Here is a 25035-nt window from a genome sequence, read left to right as displayed (position 1 = left end):
GCTCCCTCTATCCTACCTACCCAGCTAGCTACCTACCCAGCTATCTAAACAAACTCTCTCTTCGCACCCCACTCCCCCTCTCTCAAACCAGTCAAACCATCCATCACCTTCCATCCATCTATCCATCTATCTCCTAGATAGCCCCGAGAGAGAGAAGAGTCTAGGATTCAGGATCGGAACCCATAGTTTAGATATACTCTGGTTCTTCATGATAATTGATGATGATGAGTAGGATGAACAAATGAACGTGTGGATATAGGTATAGCCTAGATAAGGTACATTATGTATATATACCTATAGACCGAGCTCGAGCTCTCTGAAGAGAGAACTGGGTAGCTAGAATTAGATAGCTAGGTAGAAAGGAATGAAGGGATTATATTATATATATATATCACAATCCCATCCCATCATCTCTCCTCACCTCTCCTCTCATCCCATGTATCCACACACACACGCACACACACATACTCACTAAGGTATTCCTTCCTTCCTGTACCTTTCCTTACCTATACATACTAACCCTCCCCCTCCCCTCCCCTCCCCCCCAAAAAAATTCAAAAAATTAGATCAAAAACAGAATTTTGCAATGGATATGGAATGGAACGGGGAATCGATGTATATATAAACTGAATAGCCCATTCTATTATTTGATTTTTCTTTTTGAGCTCCGTGATTCTCTAACCTCTTTCTTTCTTTCTTTCTTTTAGGGAGATGTTAATGTTATAGTTCTGGAACGGAACGCTGCTAGAGCAGGAAGTGGACAGAGGACAGAGGAGAATGGGGTGAGTTATAGATAGGGAAAGAAGGGAGGGGGGGATTAACAAAATTTCAATACCATAATCATGATATACTTTACTTCACAACACGACGTGACTGACATTCCATGATGTGAATTAATCCATTTCGATTCCTCGGCCCCACTCCCACTTCTATAACAGTCCTCATGTGGAAACCAAGTTCTATACATACATACATACACATACATACATACACGCCCCAGCCAGCTATGCAGAAAAAAAAAAGAAGAAAACAGTACGGTGAGAAGAATCCAGACTTTGTAGACGGGACGGGGAAACGAGTATCTCCGCGCGTGCGTGTCTGGGGGAAAAAAAAATACAGGGGCTCCAAGCTGGTGCGGATAGGATGGATGGAAGAGTAGAGTTGGGTGGTTCGAGGATTGTCAGGGGGGTCGGATGACAGTTTGCTGATTTATTTTTCTTGGTTTTCCTTTTGTATTGGGGAACAAGGGACATTCATTATGCGACGGCTGGGAAGCCGGTTTTGCCTGATTCTGATGGCGGGGGTTGGGGTGGTAAAGGTACCTAAAAGATTGTCAGTACTGTCTGTCGGAGTCAAGAATGGACGAGGGGGAAACGAACATCAAGCCTTGTGTTCTCAGCCATCATTCTCTGGAATCCAATTCCCACTCCCTCGATAACAGCCAGGAGACATGCACATCCTATCGCTGAGTTTCGAGCCGCCTTCGCTCCTCCTCTGATTGCTAGTGCGCCTCCAGTGAAGAATCCTGCGATGACTATTATCCAAGTCAGTATTCGCCTCCTGGACATCACCTCGTCGCGTCCCGGCATCCTCCCATGGCGTTCCGAGCTGACCGGGAATGTGGTAGGTGACATACTAGCATTATACGGATCCTCCTTCTTCCTAATCCCCTTGATTGCACAATCGAACGTTGAGAACAAGCCTCCCCAAACACCGAAATTTCCTCCCAGCACCGGCGCTCGCGCTTTTATAGCTGTGAGGGCGCCGATCCTTCGTTCACCATACGGTGAGTTACGGAAGCCTTTCACTCCATGCCAGACTGCTCCTCCAATTGCCTATTCCACCGGACATGTATCAGTATGTGTTATTTGCGGTGGTGAAGATGGAGCGGATGCAAGATGTGATGTGGCTCTTGCCGGCCAAGCTCCTGGCCACGAACGCGGGACTGGGAATATGGATGGAGGAGTACATACACCCATACAAAACGCTCCTCCGAAATCATTCAGCGCCACCCAGGGGCAGGGGTCTCGTGTGTGATCCATCTTCTATAATATCTGGATGATTCTGCCTCGGGCCTCGGGGGCTCCTATCTTCTCTCGAACGATGGTGTAAGACTCCGCCGGGCGGAGTGTATGATCTAGCCGCAGTATTCGGATGGAAATAAGTCGGTAGACGAGCGGATGGGAAGAAGGGGCGGGCGTTGGCGGTGCTGTATCGTTTGTCTGATGTTGACATTGATCTTGAACTTTTTCGCTGCTGAGGCAAGGAACTGCGCTAAGAGATTTTGGGGCTAAACTGAAGTGGGAGATGTCACGTGCCTTCCGCCTTTCCATCTGTCGACTTCTCGAGGCGACACCGAGGTATCAAGAACATCCCAACCTGACTTCTTCCACAGCATCTCGGCGGTGTTCACGCTGTTTGGGATGGAAAGAGGTTTGATGTTTAAGATGCAAAGATGTAAGCCCAAGCGTCCAAGGCAATTCCCTCGGCGCTGGCAAGTCGGCTCGAACGGCTCTCTGTTGTGTTTGAGATTCAAGATCCTCCAAGCCTTGGGGTAACATTATCTGGGCCAGTTTAACTAACGTTTCCATGAATCTTCCAGATTACATAGACGGGGTTGTGTTTTGAGTCGCCATGGTTGATGGGACGGTCTCGACCATCCTTGGTGTACATCATCGCGTCCAACTACCCTCCACTGCGTGCATTTAAATATCAGACGCTCCCCCCATTGATCACTTTCACCCAATCAGGTTCTGAAACTTCATCAGTTGTTCGTCTGATTCTTGGGTTGATCGGGGTAGCCAGCCCGTGTGTCGTGTTGCCGCCTGTGTCATGTTCGCTCCTGTATCATGATCCCGCCTCGCCGGGGGGCGAAACCTAACGGGAATGAACTGTGCGAGGGGTATTAGATAGCCGCAGGCCAAGAACGGATGAAGCTCTACAAGTGCAAGTGCAGTATTCGTGATTCATCATCTTGACGTTCATGAGCTCCATTTTTCAGACTTTTTGCATGGCTTCTGTCGTCGTGACGGGTTTTGTGCATTGACAGGAGGCCTGATAGTACCATGCTAGGAGTTGGCTGATATACCCCGTTTAATAAAGGTTTCGAGCTGTTGAATTACCCAAAAGTATGCATGTGATGACATATATGTGACGGGAGATAATATACCTACCTAGGTACGTGAAGAGAGGCAATTTCGCACAATGCTCAGGAGTGGACGGCTTTGGCAATCACGTGATGTACCTGCTCATGGCGGCGCTCACTGAGTTTCAGTCTAGTGACTGGTACTCATATTCACACCCCAAACATCTCATACCCATCTACACACCTAAGGAAACCCCTTGGTCAAAGATCAGGATTACTTGTATATCATGGCCTCAATCCCTGCTCTGTTTGGAAGGCGTTTGAAGCCTATTCCGGTTCAGTCCCCGCCGTTCCAGCAGCGCAAAAGGCATATCAGAACCAACCAGCCCGACGCAGTACATAACCATGCACCACTGACCTTGCTCAATCATGGTGCTGCAGCCTGCGAGTGCAGGGCTCGAGATATCGCTCTTGTGAATACGATGTACGGTATTGGTTCTATGGAGCTACGTGGCAGGGCTTGAAGAACCATCCAATTGCTACGGAGAGCCTTACACCCTTGATAATAGTGGGAGTATCATGTAAGATGCGGCTGTTATGACGCGAATTTTTCATTGGGTGGTATACGTGCGGGCGGGGTTGATGAGGCTGAGAGAATGGGGGGTTGTACTTGTACTTGTAGTTATGAAAATGACATCGGTCTCTCATCAGTCCATGCAGCAGTTTATCTTGCACCGGAAAGCTGTAATAGACCCAGGTATGATTTCCGTCCGAATGCTAAGTCCAAGTGCAATGGGACAGCCGAGACCTAGAAATATATTTTATTGGGGTACAAAACGAAGCATAAGCTCCGTCCAGTCAGACCTTACTTCTACTGGAGCTGCAACTACCCTCAGAAACCAACCTCCCACTTCTTATACTCATGCGTCGTCCTTCTCTTCCTCTTCTCCTTCTCAATTGACTCCATGATGCCATCCGTGCACGCGCCGAATCCGAACCGTGACGTCCAGAGCTTCGACAAGCGTGTGAAATGTAGGAATTTCCGTAGCAGGAGCTGCGCAAGGAGGCGGAATTCGGTGTTTAGGGCTAAGCCTAGAGAGACACAGATTATGACGAAGGATACAGGGTCTATGGGTGGTGTTAGAAGCGGGGTGGAGCTAAAGAGGGAGTGCAGTTACACATGATAGCTGAGTAGAATCCGATGGAGTGGTCGGCTGAGAGGAGCTCCTTTGCCTGCTGAGGTATTAGCCATGTGGTAGCCTTTTGGCTGTGGATACCCAGATGGTGCTCTGGGTAACGTACATTCATCCCGAATAGACCGGTGAAGAATGAGAGAGGAAGCTACATTCTATCAGCGATGGCTAGTCAGGGTCAGGGGAGCGGTCCCGGTTCTTACGAAGATGATTGTCACAATCGTGAAGATCATAATGCTCCAGCCCTGCTTGACAGTCTCGTAGGCAAGGGATGTGGAGGCTTCAGCTTGGTCGGCCGAGGCTTTAGCATCCTTCCTTGCGGAGCGAGCTTCGATGACACTTGCTTGTTTCTGTTTCAGATCCAGTAGGTCTTGCAACTATAGAAGTCAGTGGCAATTCAATCGGAGATTGGAGGGCTATTTAGAAGTGGTAATGCTCACGGCGGTATACGTAGATTGGGCCGTCTTCTGAAGCGCCTCGATCTGGTTTCCGAGCCGGGTGCTGTCGTGGAAATCTTTATCCTGTGTTTCCGGGGACTGATGGAGCATATCCATCATGAACGGCTCCATGACGGTCGCTTGCTGACGCCCGACAGAACTGATGATGTTTAGCTCGTCCAGGATATCTTTGATTTCGCTGACGAGATTCGTCTCGGTGGTGATGTCGAAAACATCGTCCATGACCATCTCAGTGTACCATTCCAGTGACTTGGTGGATGCGTCCACGAGGCAGTTCAGTTTCCGATTCATCGATTGCGTCTGGAGAACGTTACAACGGGCTGCTCTGCACTTGTTTCATTACTTACGGAATGAGCTTCCCCGATGAGTATCTCGAGCTCTCCGAAGCGTGACATAAGACAGTCCAGTATCTGAGCCTCGAGATCTGAGTTCGTAAGACCTATCTATGAACATGTCAATAAAAGAATTCAGTACTAGTGAGGCGACTTCTCATTTTCCACTTACATTGCGAGCAGTAGCGATTGTTTCTTCGAGCTCGTTGTAGGTACTTTTCAAGACGTCTTCCTGGGTAGACGTTAGCAATTGTACCCCGTTCGGTTGGGGGCTTTCTAGATCATGGCCACTCACCCAAAACTCGTTGTCTATAGAGGAAAGAGTATTGCTGCTTGTAGGTCGTAAGGTTGAATCTTCATTGTAAGAGCTATAGACTGGAGTACTCGGTTTCTCGGCCTCAGTATCACCGGCAATCTCCTTGAGGTATATATTAACAGACGGTCGTGAGAGCCAAACAATTGAGGTGCAGTAAGGATCCATACCTTGAACTTCTCCCTAAAGTCTATGGCAAACCGTCGGAAGTTCAGCTTCCATGTCTTGGGCTGTAATAACACATGTTAGCAAAGCCGGCGAATAGGATATCAGCCGTATCATACTTGGTTAGTTACAAAATTCTCTTTCTGAAATGTTACCAGCGATGCAAAAAGCTTTCCCATCTATAGATGAATCCGTAAATTAGCTCGCAGATTCTGGCATGACCTAAATGGAGACTCACATTATTTGCATTGTGTGCAGCCTGGACGTTACTTCTAAATGCATCAAATGCCTTTGTTTGATTGAAAGTCTGACGAAATCAGTGACTGTTCAAAAGGAGATCAGTTGGATTATCATTAACTTACAATCTCGTTAATTTCCATCTCAAACATCTGGATGAATTGCAGATGAGGATGAAGGTTTCGTTTTTGAAATACTCCTCGGGCTTGATCGGCTATTGTCCATGCGAGATCAAGTGCTGATTTTGCAGTCCGCTGGCCATAGTTGGTTTTATGTCGCAGTTCTCTCTGGACTGCCCTCCAAATATCTGTAGAATCGTACAGTTCATCCCCTTTCATATAGTCCTCGCTGCTCACGGAATCATCCATCGAGAGCTCTGATTTAGCCTTCGATGGGAAACTTGTTATTACGGTATCTGTTGCTTGCAATCAGCATGTTCTTATGAAGCTTAGCCTACTGTTCAATAATACTCACCGCCATCGACTATCCACATCCACAACTGGTTGACCATCATTACTTTGGGGGGGTCCCAGGATGGCTCTACCTTCTTCTTTTCTTGTTTCTCTCCCTCATCCGAAGTTTTGAAACTGTTTTGGGACCCTCGGGGCGTCTGCACCTTCCTTACCTTCTCCCTCTCCCTCTCCCTCTTTTTAGCTTTCGCTTCCTCTTCCATTCTCCTTCTGTGCTGTTTCTTCGCAAATTTATAGACGACTTGATCTTCAGTTCGTTCATCAGCCTCTGTCAGGGTACTGTAATAGTATTGATCCAAAGTCCTCCGAATGTGTAAGCAACGGTCACCAATAGGATATAAGAATGCTCGCAATACTCTCATTTTCATGAGAGACTCCATTCTCTCAATATCCTCGCATGATGGACGCTGATAGTCAGGATCTTTGAATTCCTCATCAAGTCTCTTGATCACCTCATTCCTGTGATTCAGGTTCTCGCCACTAGTTGCCCAATGCAGATAAGGCATCTAATATATATCAGCAAAGTTCCTATACTTGGACAAAATCAAAATCGTAGAGCCTAGACTCACAAAAAGCACCATGTTCACATTCTTTGGTTTGTTGAGAGATGATTTCAAACCAGATAAGAATTCAGTGTTAAGGGGTATTTTGGAGCCCTGGAAAATTGGCGTCCTTGAGGGAGTCGCCTCTTGAAAACTTGTCGATTCAGTGACAGGGGCTACTACAGAAGCTGTTGCAGTTTCCCAATCTGTTTTTTCGTCAGCTATTAATTGCTGTAGTTAACTTTCCGAGCCTAAGTTAAGATTCAAAAACGTTCCGAGTCAGAAACTAGAGTTGCACATACCGGTGGGAATTTCCGCAAAGAACGGCACCATATGTCGCGAATAGAGCGGATGGTTGGCGCAGTGCTCGAGACACCCACGCTGTTGATCTTGCCAGTACTTGGGGTTCAGAATATCTCCGGCCCTCAAGCACTTCAGCCCTTTCATATTATTCTTGCCTCCCTTCGTGTTTTTCGAATCGGCCATTTTCTTGGCCTCCTTTTTATTCTTTGATTCGCAGACTCTCTTCATGACTTCCTACGAGAAGGTTTTGTGAGACAGAACAAACCTGGAAAATCGGACTGATGCTTCATACCTCAACCCAGATCATGTTATTTGTGGGGATATGAACCCACCGGTATTTGTAACCACGAGCAGTCAAAGGAAGGTAGTTTTGACCCGGCGCATCCTGCCTGTAAGCCTTTTCCATGATTTGGTCAGCATTACCACGAAGAATCTCATCCAGAGGCATAAATTGTGTAATGTAATCATGATCGAAGAAATCCACAATCGGTGCCTCCATCCCGAAAGTCCAGCCCTCCGTGCATTCTGTCGCCTGGCCTATCGAAGGCGACCGTTCCTTTTTGATTTGACGCCAGAGCGTTGGGGAGGCGGGACCTCTTGATGCCATTTTCAATCGGTCTGTGAAACGGTGTCCTGTTTTCCACCTTAATATTCATAGGATCGCACTCGACAATTGTCTCTTACCTTTGGATCGGATTGCAAGGGGTATCTTTTGGATTTATGCCCACCGAAGCTTCCCCGCGGTGCATAATCGCCCAATGAAAACCACGGTGCAACCCTTTTCTGCAAGGCGCCATGGTATTGGCCAATTCTGATTATGAGAGTATACTCCGTATATGTACTTTGTGAGAGCTGTGTGGGATGTGGTTCCACACGTAGGTGAGCCATGCGTCTGCTCCTAGTCAACAGCCACGAACTCCATTTGAAGGCATCAATGTTCGTACAGGAGGACAAGGGTGAGTAAGGCTATGAGGGTAGCTGAACGAGTGCAACCTGTACAGCTGTCCACTTTTGGCAAGCCGCAATCCCCGCTCAGCTCGCCCAGTCCAATGACTTTTTTCTCCTCTGGATTGCAGAATTTCTGATTTCAAATATTTGCGCCACGGGTATGGATGACATTCCTATTCCCACGCAGAGCGCTGCCTATCTGTGAGTCGTGACTGGCTAGACAGGTTCATTGGTCCGAAATACTGACACCCCACTGCTGTACTGGGTATGAAACTGGCCGCGTGCCGTTGAAAGAGCCTCCTAACCTTGAGGTTGCTCCAGACCGAGGTCGCCCAGGGAGACTGACAGTTGCATTCATCTCTCGATCGTTGCTCACAGGACTTGCTCTCAAATTAACACTGCATTTCTATTAGGACGGTAATGATGAACGCAGTTACGCAGATGATCGGACCCGCCTGACGATGACATTTGGTCGTCGGCTTCGCCGGTTAACCTTCTGCAACTCTCGGGCCGTACCGTACGCCGGACCGACCTGACCATTGCAGCATTGCGGGCGACCATCACGACCAAATCCTGTATATATACGCATAGGTAGGTACATATATAGGTGTAATATATACCTAAGGTACTCTCAATATGTTTGTTGGTAAAGCGCTCTAGATCCCTGGGTTAGAAAACCGTACAGATGATGCAAATAGCTGCCTTTGTGTCTGGAGTTAGCATTCAGGTTACAACAAGGTGGTATATATCATCTTGTATATGCAACCTTACCTTCTGGAGTTCTGCATATGAGGTATATCAAGATAACAGGACAATCCCCTCGAGAGTCTCAAACCTCTACAAAAGCTCCTTGCCTCCGTATATAGCATACCTTAGCTTACATAAAATACTGGTGATTCACGTGATACAAAGTCACGCTTCCGAGGCGGTTTTGTTGCACATCGCAATGCTGGCATTACTTCTTCATGGGCTACTATGGGCTGAATTTTCTCAAGGGGGGTGCGGGGGATTTGATGGGCGCTTAATCTCTTGAGAGGAAGCTGAAGAGTTATAAGGATTTGGCTATTACAGATGTCACTCTTGCACTTCTATCATTCCCTACTCCATATAGCTGCCTACCTTTACCTTACCTTACTCTTCATTATTGGTCCTCCTCCATCCACCTGCCCCTAGCCAGCCATGGTCCCTCGTCAAGACGCGCTACCGAGCTTATAAAAGCATCACCATCACCATCACGGCTCAACAGCGACAACCACTTATGTGCAGTCCAATCGCGCTCAACCTGTCGAATGTACCTACCGTCCCATGTTCGGGTCGGCCAGCCGCCAAGCGAAAAGATCGGTATCAGATCACCTGCAGCATCCCGTTTCTCCTGTATCATATCGGACGGATTGATCTTCGGCACCATCATGAAGCGCCAAGCGTGTCATCCTTCAACCCTCAACCCCCTCGTGTTTGGCCTCCCTCAACCCACGGGAAAGAAGCCCATGCCAAAGTTTGTTTTCATCCCACCCTCGTGTACTGTTCAGGTCAACTCTAAGCGGAGGACCTCGATCCTGAAACTGGGGATACTGCTCAGTCTTCTCATGAAGCAAAGTTGCTGAGGCACGCGGGCAGTACCAGGGGCTGGGTCGACCTTCACACTGTCTGGACCATCGGCGTCACGGTTCTCGACCGCGTCTAGCTCATTTCCTTTGGAACAACGCCTGGGCGAGCGAGGATATAAATGTGATGAGAGCCCGTCTGACTGATTTTATTTCTTCCTCATCGGTTCTATCGACCCACATTCTTTCGTGCTCTCCATTACATTCTTTCTATCCCTTACCTTTATTCTTTCGTTTCTTCACGACTGTGTCGCGCAGGTATTTGCCTTGCAAATCATTACTCGAGGCTGGTCCAATTTAACAATTCTACAATATTTATTTTTTGAGCTACGGAAACCACCACACCTCCTCAACATGTTGTCTTCATCGTTCCTTCTTCTCCTCGTATCAGCTGGACTCATCGAGGCTAGCCCTCTACAGGAGGTTGGACCTCTCAACAAGCTTCGTCTGCGGGCTTCAGATGCTACCGCTACCACCTTGAGTCCAGATGCCGTCCAGAGTGGGTCTTTCAATGACGGGAGTAACGAGATCGGTGCAGCAGAAGTTGGCCAAGCCAAGTCTCTCACTTCGAAAAACAACTTCATCAACTACTGTGCTGGCAAGACCCTCACCAATGGGCTTCAGATCACCACGGGATCTTGCAATGGGATCAGTACGTCAATCCGTCTAAACGTTGCGTGCCGTTCTAACCTTTCCCAGCTATGGGTGATATCCCTGCAAAATCCGCCATGGTATCTTCAATTATCACATTCCCGCTCCCTGGCAGTGCAACCATCGAATCAGACACTACCTTCAATATCACTGTCCAGATGGCTAATCTGGTCGCCGGATCCTTCACAAATGCCGATGCTACTTATTACTCCGCACCACAGCAGCTTTCCGGCGGCAAGGTCGTAGGTCATACCCATGTGACCGTTCAGGACATGGGATCTAGTCTGAACCCTACAAGCGCTCTCGACCCTACTCAATTTGCATTCTTCAAAGGAATCAATGATGCTGGAAATGGAAAAGGTCTTCTTACTGCTCAAGTCACTGGCGGACTACCTGCCGGCCACTACCGCGTCTGTACTATGGCATCGGCTTCTAATCACCAACCTGTGCTGATGCCTGTTGCTCAACGAGGAACCCCTGATGACTGTACCAAGTTTACGGTCATCGGAAAAGGAACTACTGCAAATGCTGCGAGCAACAATGGGTCTGGGGGACAGGCAGCAGCTGCACTGTATGTATTGTCCTGAACTCGTTTGTCATCTTTGGTTGTTTATCAGCAAGACTGACTTTGACTTAGGGCGGCCTCCGCCGTTGCAGCCGGTCCAGATGTTGCTGAGAGCACAAGCTCTTCTTCTTCTCATACTTCTTCAACTTCTACTACATCTTCCAGTTCCTCTACTACTACTTCATCTAGTAAAAATGGGAAGGGTGGAAATGGGGGAAACGGTGGTGCGAAAGCCATCTCAGATGAAACCAAATCAAGCACTACCTCATCATCAACTTCCACTTCGTCTTCGTCTTCGTCCTCAAAATCAACATCAGCCTCTATCTCATCATCATCGTCATCATCCTCCTCAACAACGACCTCAACTTCCTCTTCGTCATCAAAATCAACATCATCTTCAACGATCTCAACCTCAACCTCAACCCCGACGGCAACCTCTGGCATTTCAACAGACACGTCTAACTCCTCCGGGTCTGATTCTTCTACAAAGGAAATCATAACCATTCTTGAATCTTTCTTCGAGTTCGTCGAATCAGCCCTCGGCGGAGCTGTCCCACAGGTTGGAAAGTCCGAGTCAGATTTCAGATTTAACGTGCTGGGTGAATTCTTCGAAGATCTCCCTTCTGCGGCAGCCGCATCTTGCGGGCACCAGTTCAACAGTTGTATGGGCTTTGCTGGGTCCGGCTTTACCGAGGAAGACTGCGCCAACCAGAGAGATACGTGTGCTTCCGCCGCTGCTACGCAACTTGCAACTGCTGCGACACCAGCCATCATGACTGCTACTCAAGTCCTTCCCGTAACGGCTTCGGTGACTGTTGGACAGGCTATCGCTACGTCCACTGCTTCCAGCATTACGTCCACTGCTTCCAGCATTACGTCCACTGCTTCCAGCATTACGTCCACTGCTTCCAGCATTACGTCCACTGCTTCCGGCACTAAGACCATTGCTTCCAGCACTACGCCCACTGCTTCCGGCACTACGACTACTGCTTCTAGCACTACGCCTACTGCTTCTAGCACTACGCCTACTGCTTCTAGCACTACGCCTACTGCTTCTAGCACTACGCCTACTGCTTCCGGCAAAAGTTCAAGCACCCCAGTTGCAAGCTCCGCTCCGGGCTCCGTTTTGGCTTCAGCGCCCTCACCAGCTAGAACGAGTGCTGCTGCCGTCGCTGGACAACACAATGTTGGACACGATGTAGCTCCCCCCCTGGAGAAAGATGCTCCCACTCCCTCAGCTAGCGACAGTACTGTGACCCCAACTGTCACCGCCGAAGCCCACGGCGCACCCACCCACGCTGCGTGATTGCCAACCGGAAAGACGGTATATTTTGCAGGCAGGGATAGGTGTAGGGGAATGTGTGCGAGAGGCGATGGTGCAAGAGGGTCTAAGAGGGCCTTGGAGGTGTGTAATGTAAGATACGTACGTTCCGGATCATGAAACATGCTCCTATATTTTCATTGTTCAAGCAGGCAAGCGGCGAGAGAGGAAGAGCAAGACGAGTTTTTAAAATATATTCCCAAGTAGATATCCCGATACATAGTGATCCAATTGCAAAGTTTAAATGGCAGTAACCATTTTGTCGGTAGCCCTTGGACTTTTGGCTCAGCAGACTGGGGATATTACATGCTTTTACGGTAGATGCTCTAGTCTTCCTTGCTCAAATTCTTTCCATGTCAGCGCATTTTCAAGTCTACTAGAGCGAATCAAGTGCATCTCGTCTGCTCGTCTCAAGACGTGGAGAATATTCTCCATTTCCCGATCAGTTTGAGACTCCAATGTCTATTCCTCTGGATTATATTATAACCGGGCTGACATATCAATAAATTTAAACCCCTCCCCGATAGTAGTAGTAGTAACATCTTCCTCTATTAAATACCTATACTAGGTACTATAAGAGTTTAATCTAAGTTTTAGTGTACATATAGTTCTACAAGAAGGAAAGAAAATAAAACCCTCTTACTAAGGTGCCGTTACATCGCCGGTCCTTTTGTTATGTCCTTATCTCCTCTACATAAGCCTGTAGATATCACTACAGATATAGTACGCCTTGTATACGCTAGACTACTCCTAGTACTCTACTTTGTTCTTAGAATAGAAATAAGAAAATAATGACTGCCTATAGTTACCTTAGTTCTTGCCTAAGGGTTGTCCTTTATTTGTCTATACACTATTCTTTTAACTCCTAAGATAAAAAATTCTAATCTTACAAGCCTTCTCCTCTCTCTGTATCGTGAATTACTTTTATAACTACCTTAGGTACTAGTTTTGTACTCGTGTTAGGCGTAGCCTTTGTTTGCTAGCTAGGACGTTACGCGGGCTTGTCCTAATGCGGGCCTAGGGCTGTCCTAATTGTTGTCCTAATTATTGTTCTGTGCCGAATCTAGTTTAGTTCCTATCGCCTATTCGGTTACTTACTAGTAAGGGGTCTTTGTTATGTTCTATATAAACATCCTACCTCTTTGCCTTTCTCTTTACTAATTTACTCGTAACCTTTTCCTCCTTACTATCTACTCTTAAATTCTCTTTTCTAAAACTAAATCTCCTAATTGTCCTTTCCTTTAAGATGCCTCGCGCCGCCCCTACTATAACCCTATAGAAGCGGGGACGCGACTACTCCCCTCTACTTCGCTAGTCTACTAGTAAGCGTATCTATACTAGTAAGCCTCCCCGGGCTAGTTCTTCTATAGTAGAGACATATAACGATTCGGCCGATAATCGGTCTATCCTTATACGATCTAACGCTCGTGTCTTAGGTAGATTCGACGATAATAATAATGTTAATAATAATGACCTTTTTACTCTTCTCTAGGGCGGGTCTAGGGTATTTTCGCCCGGCCTCCCTATAATGTTTAGTGCCTATAGATCTACCTCTAGAGAGCTAGAGGAAGGTTTCGCCCGGATTAGTCTAGATACTCTATTAAAGGTTTGTATATTCCCTGTTGTTAGCGCCCCTTATTACTTGCCTATAGACTAACGCTCTTACCTTATATAGCCGAAGCCTGCTAAGCGGCCCGCGCCCGTAGCTAACCCGCGTCCCTCTCTACCCCCTGCCCTTACTAAGTAAGGAAAGGGGAAGGAGGGGACGCTAGCTAAGCTAGGATTAGGAGTAGTACTAGAGAAAGTAGTAGCCTAGCTAAAGTTAAAGCTAAAGCTAAAGCTAAAGACGACGACGACGATAAAGACAGTAGTACAGACGATAGTGATAGTAATAACGATAACTAGGACAGAGATAGAGATAAAGTAAAGAGAGAAGAAGAAGAAGGGCCCTACTAAGGGCATGTATACCTATAGAACTAAGGCTCTACCGCCTCCCTAAGATGCCTCCCTATTAATTTCCCTTATCCGGTCTGTCTGCGCAAAGCGCGCCGCCTTTCTTAAGCAAGAAGTAGTAGCCGTAGCGCGTAGGGCAGAGGAAGAGGAAGAAGAGGAAGACGAGGGTGAGGATAGAGATAAAGATAAAGGAGGAGATGAAGACAAGGATGATATTGATGACCCCTCCCCGATATCGTCCTCATTACTCCCGGTATCGCTATTACTCACTCCATCTCCTAGTCCACGAACGTCTCTACCCTTCCCTCTCTTCCCACTGAGTTTCATTCTCTCCCCATCACGATCCAAGATTTCATACTCTTTAACAATCCTCTCCGTTCGTCCGCTCTCCCATTTCTCTTCTGCCTCTTCAACTAGTTTCTTCAATTCCACTTCTCTCCCCTCCTCATGCTCCTCCAAGCCATCCCCTACACCAGTCTCCCCCCTTTCTTGAGGGATAATATCTGGGATAGAAAGACCCGGATTGCTTAAAGATGATGCATCTTTCAGATCCTGAGACTCAAGGACTGCGTCGATATGTCTAGACACACGACTCGAGAAGCGAGTTTTCGACATGTCAAGATGCAAATTCGACGGCTTGACAGCTCTATTATGGCGGTTTTTTGGGGGGGCCGTCGGTCTATTTCCTTTTGAATTAGCCTCCCTCGATCTACAAACACATCCCTCCCTATTGTAATTTATCCCTTCCGTGTGTGTATTCCTTACTCAGCTTTCACAATAGGCCGTACTTTCAGCCTCCGATTTCCCTGCTGCTCTTCAGTGGCGAGAATAGTGTCTCGGGGGAGGTTTCCTAGGGGTCGTGCACCCCGGCTCCATTTCCGGAATGAGGCTTTGGCGCGCTGGGGTGTGCGCGCTGGGGTGTGCGCGCTGCAGAGCGCATGTCGCGGTCTGTAGAGCCCGACATGTTGCTCTGTGGGATTGGGATTGGGTGATTTGATTATGTTGTGTTTTTTTTTTTTAGAAAAGAATGAGATGGATGTTAAGATGTGAAGAAAGTAAGAAGATAGATCGCCATCTAAGTAATTTTTTTGGGGTGAAGGAGAGGTTGAGAGGGGGTTATATAGGAGGGAGCACTGCGCACGAGATGGAATCATGGAGGCGCAGGTGCTGGGTACCTTACAGTGAGTGTGAATCACGAGCGAAGGGGGTGAGACAGCCGGCGTGAGTCACGCGGGACTTGACGTCAAATCTTTGGTTTGGAGGAGGGAATGAGATTGCGAGATTGAAGGAACACATACCTAATTCGTAGAAACAAGCGTTACATTTCAGATGGTGATTTTTGTCATTTGAATAATCCTGATAAAGGTAGGGGAAGGAAAGAAATAGGGGGGCGCTGTTCCAGTGGTTATGAGAATTTCAGGGGCTGATTCGCTAAAGTTCCCTCGGGTCCTCCTCAACTGGTTCTGGTTCTGTTCAGGCTTCAGGGATGATTAGAATTCAGCTTTTGAATTATAAGCCATGTAACGCCCTTATTATAAGTTTGAAGGGATTGAAATGCCAGATGGGTCGAGAAAAGCCAGTCACAATGGACGATATTTGCAGACTGGAGTAGCTGAAGTCCTTCCGCTGCTTCTAGGGCCCAATCCAACGGATGCCAGAAAAATAAAAACATAGCTGATAAAACAGGAGATCTCTTGCGACGAAACCAAAATGATGAGAATTGACAAGAGAAGAGCAAACAAAATAGCTGGTGAACGTTCGTGTAGATTAAGGAGGGCGCGTTCTCTAGAGAGGCCATGTTAGACTTCTTGCGACCGAAGCTTGCTGTCAGATCAGACCGAGGTCAAAAGATGTCCCAGAACGGATAAGTGGGGCATCGGCGCGCTAACGGTTAACCGTCCTTTATTACCCCGGTACCTGCCTTACCTAAGCGAGTCGCGGACAATTCAAGACGCCTGATTTGTAGACGTCTCTTCATCATTCATTGACCTCAGCTCTTTCAACGATTGTCCATCAAGCAGATGCTGGAATAACGAACTTTTTTTGACGGCCCGATGATTTACCCAAGAAATCATCTCTAGATGCCGGTATTCGTGGAGGCTGGCTCACAAAACCCGAAGGGTGGCGTGTCTGCTGCAAGGCAAGATGAGGCGCATGACGAGCAGGTAGAACAAGTCGATGCGCTCGACGAAACGCATGTCGGAAGCCAATACGGCGCTATCAATTTGGATTCTCATCATGCAGCTCAGGCAATGCATCATCTTCCATCTCCATCACCAACTCCATCACCAAGAGGCTCGTCTTCATCGCTGGCCGTCTCCAACTCAGGTGACGGCACCCTGTATCCTCACCACAATGGCCGGGGATCCAGCGGCTCCTTTGAAAACCCTGCTGTTTCTATTATGGATTCTGCAGAAAATGAGGATCGAGTGCCCTTGTCGCCGTTGCTGGTATCAAAAACCCGCCCGCCACGTGACCTCGATGATATTCCCGAGAAGATCAGGAAGCCGAGCAAGTTATCAATTACCACCAGATCGCATGGAAACGAGAAGACTTATAAATTAACAGCTGCCGAGATGGAGGAGCTGACTTCGGCACCGGAATCATTGCCCTTGACACCGTCAAGGTCGCCGTTACCTGTGGCACCGCCGCTCGCTCCGTCTCCCGTCGTTGAAAGAAACGGTTCGGCATCTGATGCTTCTCATTATAGATCCGATGAACAGCAGCGAGATAATCGATACGGAAAATATAGCAATTTGGAATCCTTGGCAAGTTCAATAGATGCCAATGATGATCGTCGACCAACTGGGGAAACGACTCCCCTGAATGTAAATGGCAGGCGCCCTAACTTCTCTTCCCGCGGCGTTTCTTCTCCTCAATTTTCTGATACTCGGATACCATCATCACATACGAAAGTATCCTCCAATCCAATTTCCCCCAAGCGCAAGCCAGTCCCGTCTGGCGCCCGCCCTGAACACCTGGATACCAACCTGCCAAAATCAGCAACTCCCGCGGGGAAGTCGTCTTCACTCGATCCTCCACCATCTCCAATTCCGCAATCTATTCCACTTCCACCTATGTCGATACCCACATATTTGCAACTTGAACTCTCCTCGTCTATGCCATCACCACTGTATATATACCGTTCGTCGACGAGCGATAATGTCTACGAATCTTCAAAAATCAAATTTGAGCGTTTACTGAATTTTCTTCTATTGCCACCGCAGCTGGAGCAGGTCCTTGTTTTTGGTTCATTTGCATGTTTAGACGCATGGCTTTACACTTTCACCATATTACCACTTCGGTTCCTGAAAGCTGCTTCTATTCTAATTCAGTGGTGGGGACAGGCTCTTGCTAAGGAAATACAATTCATATCCGGTTTCATCTATCATGGATTGGGGCGAATGTGGCATCGTCAGCGTGGACGGGCAGAGATCACCGACTCTGCACCACAATCCAGAAACGTCTCGCAAGCCAGCCAACCTCATGCTTCAGCCACGTCACATCAACCTCAATCTGGTGGAACACTCAAAAGCTCTAACGGAAATACCTTCGCCGAAAACTTGAAATCCGAAGTTGAGTATAAGTCGAGACAAGGATGGGGTCGTAGACATCGGCGAACAAGATCACAGCCGTCATCTCTATCGTCAAATCACAAGGCTGATCTCCTTCAGGGAGCTGTTATCATTTGCAGCTGTATCATCTTGATGAAGCTTGACGCCAGCCGAATGTATCATAGCATCAGAGGTCAAGCAACGATCAAACTTTACGTGATTTACAACGTACTGGAGGTAAGGCGTCTTGGATTCAGCCTGACGAGATTGATGCTAATGTGTTTTCAGGTTTGCGACAAGCTTTTTTCCGCCCTTGGGCAAGACATATTTGAATGTCTTTTTTCTGTCGAGACACTGGGGCGAGACCTTCACGGCCGAAGCAAAGTAATTCGACCTCTCGGGATGTTCATTCTTGCCCTCATATACAACGTCATTCACGCCACAGCATTATTCTATCAAGTCGTTACGCTGAATGTGGCGGTCAACTCCTACTCGAACGCGCTGCTGACCCTTCTGATGTCGAATCAATTCGTTGAAATCAAATCGTCTGTGTTTAAAAAGATCGAGAAGGACAATCTCTTCCAACTCACGTGTGCGGACGTGGTTGAGCGTTTTCAATTGTGGCTGATGTTGATGATTATCGCTTTACGGAATATCGTGGAAGTTGGTGGGTTAAGCATTGTCAACAATGGAATCAGCGGTGCCGAATTCGTGAAGGAATCCGTTCCGATTCGTACCAACTCGATACTCCCAGTGAGCTTTACAATATTACCTAGCTGGGCAGGTGAGGTTTTATCGCCATTCCTTCTAGTTATTGGTAGCGAAATGCTGGTGGATTGGGTCAAACACGCATACATTAACAAGTTCAACAACGTTAAACCAGCTATCTACCAACGCTATCTTGATATTTTGGGCAAGGATTACTATACCAATGTAAGGCTTTTCCATCTCTACTAGTAACATCAGCTGACCCTGGCAGGCTTTCGTGAATCAAAATCTAGTCAAACGACTGGGCCTACCCGTCATTCCCCTGTCATGCCTCTTTATTCGATCCTCAGTCCAAACTTACCACATGTTTCTCGCCACCAACCTCCCAGCACCCATCCCCTCCACCGCGACCGAACTATCTGCAACCGCCTCTCCCGCCACGACCGCAGCACTCGAACACTTCGACAATATAATACGCAAAGCGCTCGGGCGCTCTGCATTAGGGATTCCCGACCCCGCTTCCACAACTCCCTGGTACCTCCCCAGTGCCGATGATGCAATCGCCGCTGTCGCCATGCTGGTCTTCTTCCTGGGCGCCTTCTTCGTCCTGCTCGCCTGCAAGCTAGTCCTCGGCATGCTTTTGCTGCGATTCGCGCGCAACCGGTACCGCAACATGAAGAACAAGGAGCACGCCAGTTACGATACAGGCGGCAGGAGGCTTGGCGGTTGGGGCATGGTGGAAGTCGATGAGGCGAAACGACGATGGATCTATGATGATGACCCGGAGGCGCTCAGGAAATTGCGGGAGAAGGAACGGGCGTATAAGGAAAAGCAGGACAAAGAGGGTCCGGCAGGACAGGATTTCGGGAAGATCAGCCGCTATGAGATGGTGAAGAGGATCTGGTAACTTGTAAAATCCGATGTATGATTCATATATAAGAATGTAGACTCAACGAATTAATAAGGCTATTAAGTCATGTAGGAATAAGCATGAAAACAGATATCTAAGAACACATCTATCTTTTCAAGTCTAGGGAACCAGGGATTAGGCCTCTTCTGGGATTCAAAGGCATCCGGAGAGGATCTTAAAGAGACGCTGTCAATCTGAAGGTTCCACAGAATACTGCAGGTCCAGTTGTACATTCCACAGCTGTTACTGCCATCACCTAAAGCCATTCTAGGCTTAGCGTTGTAGCCTCAAATCCGATCTCACGAATTCGATCCAACCCTCACATTTAAGGCATCATGCTCAGGCAGCCCCAGGCATCCTCAGGCAGCCCAGACAAATAGCGCATCCACTAGCGCCAGATCCCCCAAAGCCTCATCTCCATCTATACTCTAGTATAAATAAAATTATGATACTCAAAGAGTCCTTTGTATAAGCATTAAAACGCACTCTTTAGAATTTTGATAAGACGTCGTGGGGTTGAGATATGGGTGGGTAGAAAGTTTTGTTGCACGTCGCACTTTTGCGCACTCTTTTTCGGGAGGGAAATTTTGGGAGGGGATGAGGCTACATACAGCCTTGGGGCGAGGCTGGGGCCTCGTCGATCTATTGTTGCCAACCTGATGGGTCGCGATCACGTGGCTCTACCTAAGCGAGCCGATCTAAGGTTAACCTTAACTGCGTCGGGGCCGAAAGTTTAACATACCCTGCACTGGTATCTGATAGTTTAACGTACCTTATGCACCGCTGTTTTAATTATGAGAGCGTCAGGATTTAGGGGCTTTAGCCAGTGCCTATAGGTACTGTCTATAGCGGGCTGGCCCACTACCTACCTAAGGTAGTATTCCTTCCTCCACAACTCCCACTCCTACTCCCACTCCACCCCAACATCATGTTGTCGCCGTCGTCACCCCTGACCCCGCCCGACGTGGCTCTGGCGGACGTGGGGAGTGAGAGCTAGTTTGGCGAATGGGTAGATGATAGAATCTTACTTAACACCACCTTCGAGGGATATCCGCCTGGTGATGACACCGCGCCCTTCCTCCGAACGTTCTTTCAACATCTGCCCGAGCGCGAGGGCCAGCACAATCTCGCTATGGATGCGCATAATATGGCTCAGACTGGAAACTTGCGACAGCTCCGCGACCACCTCGAGGAGACCTTGCTCCGGGCTTTAAGGGCCCCGGGGGGGAGAACCCCGGCTACCATCACTCTATCGGCACGCCCTGCCGCCGAAGCTGCTGGCCAAGCGGGACTTAAGGAACGTTGTCAGGAGAGGGACGGTCATAGGTGTGTTATCTCGGGGATTTGGGATCCCGCTCACCGCCCCGAGGATGATATCATGTTTGGGTCCTTGAACGCAGCACATATCATACCGTTCGCCCTGGGTTCGTTCAGCAACGAAGTAGAGCGACAGCAAATTAACGCAATTTGGGGAGCTATTTACCGCTACTTCCCTAGTATTCGTTCCCGCCTCCAGCTTGAAATAGCGGATGTTAACAGGGAAGAGAATATCCTAACGTTGTACCGCCCGTTACATGAGTTGTTCGGCGCTTTCCACATTGTTTTGGAGAAGACGGAGACCCGCGACCGGTATCACCTCAAGACTTTCGGGACAATCTCTGGCGTTCTTGCCCCTCACCTACCCCGCGATGGGATTGTTACGCTACGTTCCCACGACGGCCGATATCCCCTTCCGGACCCTAGTCTCCTCGCGCTGCATGCAGCGATCGGGAATATCTTACATGCGACCGGCAGCGCAGAGAGAATTGAGAAGATCCTCCGGGATTTCGAAGGTGCTAGTGGTGGGCTAGCCCCGGACGGAAGTACCGACATTGGTTCCCTGTTGTCGATGCGCCTCCTTTCGTTGGATTAATCACCACGAGATAGCCTGCAAATGCTGAAGCCCGGAGCCCCTCCCCTACCGGGGGGAGGGAGTCGGAAGCCAACGTGGACTTAATGGCGCCACGCAGCTTACCACTTCCAGAGGTATATACATACATCTCTCTTTCCCTCTTAGTATTCCGACCCTCCTGGAATCTATTACTTATGGTCATTAGTGCAAAGATGTGAGGTTTCAACTCCCTTGATCGTTTTGTGTTAAGTCTGCGGATTGATCAAGCTATCAGACGTTACTATATACATGAAATAAGGTCACATGCCCTGACAAATCTCTAGCGCCAGTGCGCGAGATGCTTCAGAGGCGCAGCCCTTACCTGGTACATGGAAGAGCTCGACGACTTGCAACGAATGAGCCTTAAGCACGGACCAGGCGGGGTCCAGCCTTGGACCGCGCTCTTGTCACAAGACCCAAGGAGGCACTGGCTTCAGCACTCCGGAAGCTACAGATGACAAGACACACGATAGAATATGCTAAGTCGGACCGGAGTCTCCGCGCGTTTACGGCAGAGGTAATCTGGCACGCAAAGGCAGCCGAGTTTTACAAGCCGGTACAGTCACCGTACAGCAGTTGTCCTAAGCGTACAACAACCTAGACGCCGTAATCAGGCCTTTTATCACCAGACCCACAGAGACAACGACCGTCTCCTAATTTATAGAGGAGGTCGCCTCGAAACAGGACGCGTTAAAGGAGATGTTTAGAGCCCAGGCACGGGCACCGAGGTTCGAGCCTCGAAGACAAGGTAATGCCGGGATTCGCCAGGGCGAGAGGTTCCAAGCCCACCAAGCATATGGTAGATGAGATCTGTCCTGTCCTAGTGGTGGAAGATCCTGACCTTGATCTCCTAGCTGGGCTCGTCTCACCAGTTCATTCTGGAGGGCTGTACCTCGATAGTCGCTCCCATCATCATGCTCTCTTGCTTGATTGCTGGACGGCTGGTTTCGTCTGCTCTATTCATTTCGGCGAGAACAGTTGTTCATTTATAGCGGTCTACAATGGCACAGGCAAGGCTGACAATCTGACTGGCTCAACTCCCCCAAAGCCCCTCTTTGAAGGTCTTCTATTCCAGCAGGGCCAAAAGAGGGGCAGTGCTCTCCTGTGCGCGTAGATGTCTTAACTCTCTCGAAATTTTCAGTCTTTCCTGCACTTCTAGACTTCTACTTAGCAGGCCATGCTGCTCTTGCTCAGACGCTACCTGGGTACTACCTACCTAGGCAAGGTACCTTATGTATGTAAGTAACGTCTCACGACTCCTGGAATAACCTCTGGAATCATACATATTCCAGTGCTGATAGAGAAAGTAAGCGCCTCTCATGCAACTCTCTGAAGCCGCGCATACAGTACGTACCTCGGCAGGTAAGGCTGCGAACAGTAATAGCATGACTAAGCGGCAGGACACTCCAAACATCATACAACAACTCGTCGACTTACTCTTATCAAACTCACGATGAAGTCTTATCGACAAACTCTTAGCATCTTGGATTACTGACACTATCTTCTCAAAGTCGTCGCTCGCGCATTATGTCAAGCAGGCCAGAGATTACGCAGATCGCGGTCACGGATCTAGCTCCTGAGCACCTGGTGGTGCTGGAACGCGCTATCTCGAATATCTTGTCCACAGATCTGGCCTTCGAAACATTTGCTCAGATCGTCGACGGTCTCCCGATTCGCGATGTTTATCGGGATTATTACCCTCGAACCCGTCCAGATTTTGAACGTAATTTGGAGCCTAGTCAAGAAGCGAGACAGGTTGTAGAGGCCTTGCAGGAAAGCTTTAGTATCAGGTCGTTGCAAATCGAAACCAAGGTACCTACTTATCTTACGTTTTACATTGTCAGATGTTTTATATTCTCACTCGCAGAACCATAAATTTCTAAGAAGCTAATTGATAATAGGTCGCTCAAGCATACCAGAACACTTCTATAAAGTCGAGAGAATTTGATTTACGGTTGATGGAAATAGTTGCTCATATATGCCACGATATTGCAACTAGGTTATTTATCAATGCCGGAGGCGGTCTTCACAAGCCAGATCCAAAGGATGCTCAACCTCCTCAACTGCCTGGTGAGCTACCACTTGTGCCCGTCCCCCCTAAGCCTACAGAGCTTTATCATCCCGACTACCAAGCTTGGGATCAATATCCGAAAGGTATCGCGGATATCACAGGGTATTGGGCAGAGTATCGTTTGTTCGGCGGCGTCGTTTTATTTGATCGAGGAGAGTCAGGGACAGAGGTATATACATACATCTCTCTTTTCCTCTTGGTCTTCTGACCCTCCTGAAGTCTATTACTTATGGTCATTAGTGCAAAGATGTCTTCATCCACCCCGTTGGATTCTACCGAATCTACCAGGTTTCCGAAGCTCAAATCCAACAATTTACAACCTTCCTATTATCAGAGCCTTCGCAAGACCATCAGACCTCTCATGGATTACGTATTTCTGCGGAAAAATATGCTCGTCGTATAGATCCTTACGATGCAATGTCTCTTCACATCTACCGCAACAAGTACGAACGGAAAATCCCACCAAGGAAACCAGTTCGCTGTGTAGTTCGCGGGGATGACTTCCCTGAATTGACGGATTCCATGGCGGACCTGGTCAGCCGTGTTAAAAGTCGGAAGACCGCTGGTGATACTTGAAGCGCGCGCGATGCCCAGGGTCATATGGGGCCCCTATCAGCAGATTGTGCAGGGGCAAGGAAATGCGTGAGCGGAATTCACGGTTGTCTCTGTTATGAGAAAGGTGATAATAGCGTTATTGATACCCTTTTACTACTGATAATCCTGACAGTCGGAGCTTGTGAAGGCGGTTCCAGATTTTTGAGGACATAGGTAGGTGCAGAGACAAATCTCTGAACGAGATTACCTGCAGGTGGGTTTGTAGACAGTATCCTCACATATTCGTGTACTTAATTAAGTCTCGAGTACAGCGAGTTGACTATCCGCATACATTTTCATGCTATGATAAGTACGCTGTTGCTTCAGAAGAAGCGTACACTCCCGCCAGACTCTCTGTTTCAGAGCTCCATGCATTTGCCTATTAAATCATCCACCTATGTATCCTTTATCCATCCCGAGTCCGTCCAAACCCCTACCTATATCCCCCCTCCCCATTCCACTCCTTTATCATTCCCTCCCAAAAGCCTCTTGCAAAGCTTCCACCATATACGAAATGGTATCTCTACCCTGCTGTATCGCGCCATCCATAGCCAAGAACGGATGCGGCATGCCCTTCATAATCTTCACATCGACGTGCACACCGGCGCCTCTCAGCTTCTCCGCATACCGCTCGCCCTCGGTCCTCAGGACGTCCAGCTCACCCATCACGATCAACGCCCGCGGCTGCTCAGCCCAGCCCTCCTCATACAGCAAGGGGCTCGCTTCGGGATGGGCCCACAGGCGCTGCTCGGGAAGATAGTGATTTCGATACCACAGCATCTTGGCCGCGGGCAGCGCGGGCACGAACTCGTTCTCCTTCCAGCTCAGCGTGTTGCTCGCATCGGCGGTGTTGTCCGTGACGGGCACGATCAGGAGCTGGACCTGGAATTTCGGGACGAGGGATGGGGGCGCCGCGACAGCTTTGTGGCACATGGTCGCGGTCAGGTTGCCGCCGGCGGAGGAGCCGCCGATGGCGGCCTTGGAGAGGTCGAGATGCAGGAGCGAGTGGCCCGTGGTCTGGAGCCATAGGAGGGCTTCCCAGGAATCGTGGACGGCTGCGGGGAAGGGGTTTTCGGGAGCAAGTCTGGTGGGCACTGGCTTAGAGATTTGCAAGGACTATAGAGGGGA

At 48.6% G+C, this 25035-nt stretch overlaps 9 protein-coding genes across 9 annotated transcripts in view; 5 read left to right on the top strand and 4 right to left on the bottom strand.

Annotated features, from left to right (window-relative positions):
• Positions 1-869: 869 nt before the first annotated feature.
• M430DRAFT_121021 (hypothetical protein) lies at positions 870-2042 on the bottom strand (the record flags this gene model as incomplete). The annotated part of the gene is made up of 4 exons (XM_024861797.1): positions 870-1322; positions 1380-1534; positions 1637-1835; positions 1974-2042. 4 exons carry the CDS (start codon positions 2040-2042, stop codon positions 1257-1259), a joined length of 489 nt encoding a protein of 162 aa, XP_024720831.1. The 3' UTR covers positions 870-1256.
• Positions 2043-3220: 1178 nt separating this feature from the next.
• On the top strand, positions 3221-3494 carry M430DRAFT_239921 (hypothetical protein). The gene has a single exon (XM_024864994.1). The coding sequence runs from the start codon at positions 3239-3241 to the stop codon at positions 3407-3409; it is 171 nt and encodes a 56-aa protein (XP_024720830.1). The 5' UTR covers positions 3221-3238; the 3' UTR covers positions 3410-3494.
• A 343-nt stretch (positions 3495-3837) lies between these two features.
• Positions 3838-7733, bottom strand: M430DRAFT_58642 (hypothetical protein). Its single transcript, XM_024868749.1, has 16 exons — positions 7391-7733; positions 7098-7332; positions 6823-7001; positions 6258-6759; positions 5909-6198; positions 5785-5853; positions 5666-5725; positions 5552-5611; positions 5364-5486; positions 5241-5300; positions 5084-5179; positions 4719-5036; positions 4482-4655; positions 4388-4426; positions 4264-4318; positions 3838-4213 (listed from the first exon to the last, which is right to left on the bottom strand). Exons 1-16 carry the CDS (start codon positions 7703-7705, stop codon positions 3978-3980), a joined length of 2811 nt encoding a protein of 936 aa, XP_024720829.1. The 5' UTR covers positions 7706-7733; the 3' UTR covers positions 3838-3977.
• Positions 7734-9658: 1925 nt separating this feature from the next.
• On the top strand, positions 9659-12172 carry M430DRAFT_42150 (hypothetical protein; the record flags this gene model as incomplete). The annotated part of the gene is made up of 3 exons (XM_024867529.1): positions 9659-10302; positions 10350-10872; positions 10939-12172. Exons 1-3 carry the CDS (start codon positions 10005-10007, stop codon positions 12170-12172), a joined length of 2055 nt encoding a protein of 684 aa, XP_024720828.1. The 5' UTR covers positions 9659-10004.
• A 1972-nt stretch (positions 12173-14144) lies between these two features.
• On the bottom strand, positions 14145-15210 carry M430DRAFT_35000 (hypothetical protein). Its single transcript, XM_024866658.1, has 2 exons — positions 14906-15210; positions 14145-14819 (listed from the first exon to the last, which is right to left on the bottom strand). Exon 2 carries the CDS (start codon positions 14753-14755, stop codon positions 14183-14185), a length of 573 nt encoding a protein of 190 aa, XP_024720827.1. The 5' UTR covers positions 14756-14819; positions 14906-15210; the 3' UTR covers positions 14145-14182.
• A 1506-nt stretch (positions 15211-16716) lies between these two features.
• Positions 16717-19309, top strand: M430DRAFT_101779 (hypothetical protein; the record flags this gene model as incomplete). Its single annotated transcript, XM_024860740.1, has 3 exons — positions 16717-17931; positions 17983-18627; positions 18674-19309. 3 exons carry the CDS (start codon positions 16717-16719, stop codon positions 19307-19309), a joined length of 2496 nt encoding a protein of 831 aa, XP_024720826.1.
• Positions 19310-20062: 753 nt separating this feature from the next.
• M430DRAFT_239863 (hypothetical protein) lies at positions 20063-21644 on the top strand. Its single transcript, XM_024864992.1, has 2 exons — positions 20063-21337; positions 21409-21644. The coding sequence occupies exon 1, from the start codon at positions 20445-20447 to the stop codon at positions 21222-21224; it is 780 nt and encodes a 259-aa protein (XP_024720825.1). The 5' UTR covers positions 20063-20444; the 3' UTR covers positions 21225-21337; positions 21409-21644.
• A 1125-nt stretch (positions 21645-22769) lies between these two features.
• M430DRAFT_101907 (hypothetical protein) lies at positions 22770-23889 on the top strand (the record flags this gene model as incomplete). Its single annotated transcript, XM_024860753.1, has 3 exons — positions 22770-23054; positions 23144-23482; positions 23554-23889. The coding sequence occupies 3 exons, from the start codon at positions 22770-22772 to the stop codon at positions 23887-23889; spliced, it is 960 nt and encodes a 319-aa protein (XP_024720824.1).
• Positions 23890-24375: 486 nt separating this feature from the next.
• The window catches only part of M430DRAFT_139731 (hypothetical protein), a gene marked incomplete at its 3' end in the record, with an annotated part of 1778 nt that continues 1118 nt past the window's right edge, over positions 24376-25035 (bottom strand). The window contains exon 2 of the mRNA XM_024862623.1: positions 24376-24991. Coding sequence (XP_024720823.1) covers positions 24376-24991 — 616 coding nt within the window. The remainder of the gene's footprint in view (positions 24992-25035) is intronic.

This window comes from Amorphotheca resinae (genome assembly GCF_003019875.1).
Source record: "Amorphotheca resinae ATCC 22711 unplaced genomic scaffold M430scaffold_6, whole genome shotgun sequence".
Lineage (NCBI taxonomy): Eukaryota > Fungi > Ascomycota > Leotiomycetes > Helotiales > Amorphothecaceae > Amorphotheca > Amorphotheca resinae.
Note: the sequence above shows the minus strand (reverse complement) of the source record. Positions and strands in the feature narration are given on the sequence as shown.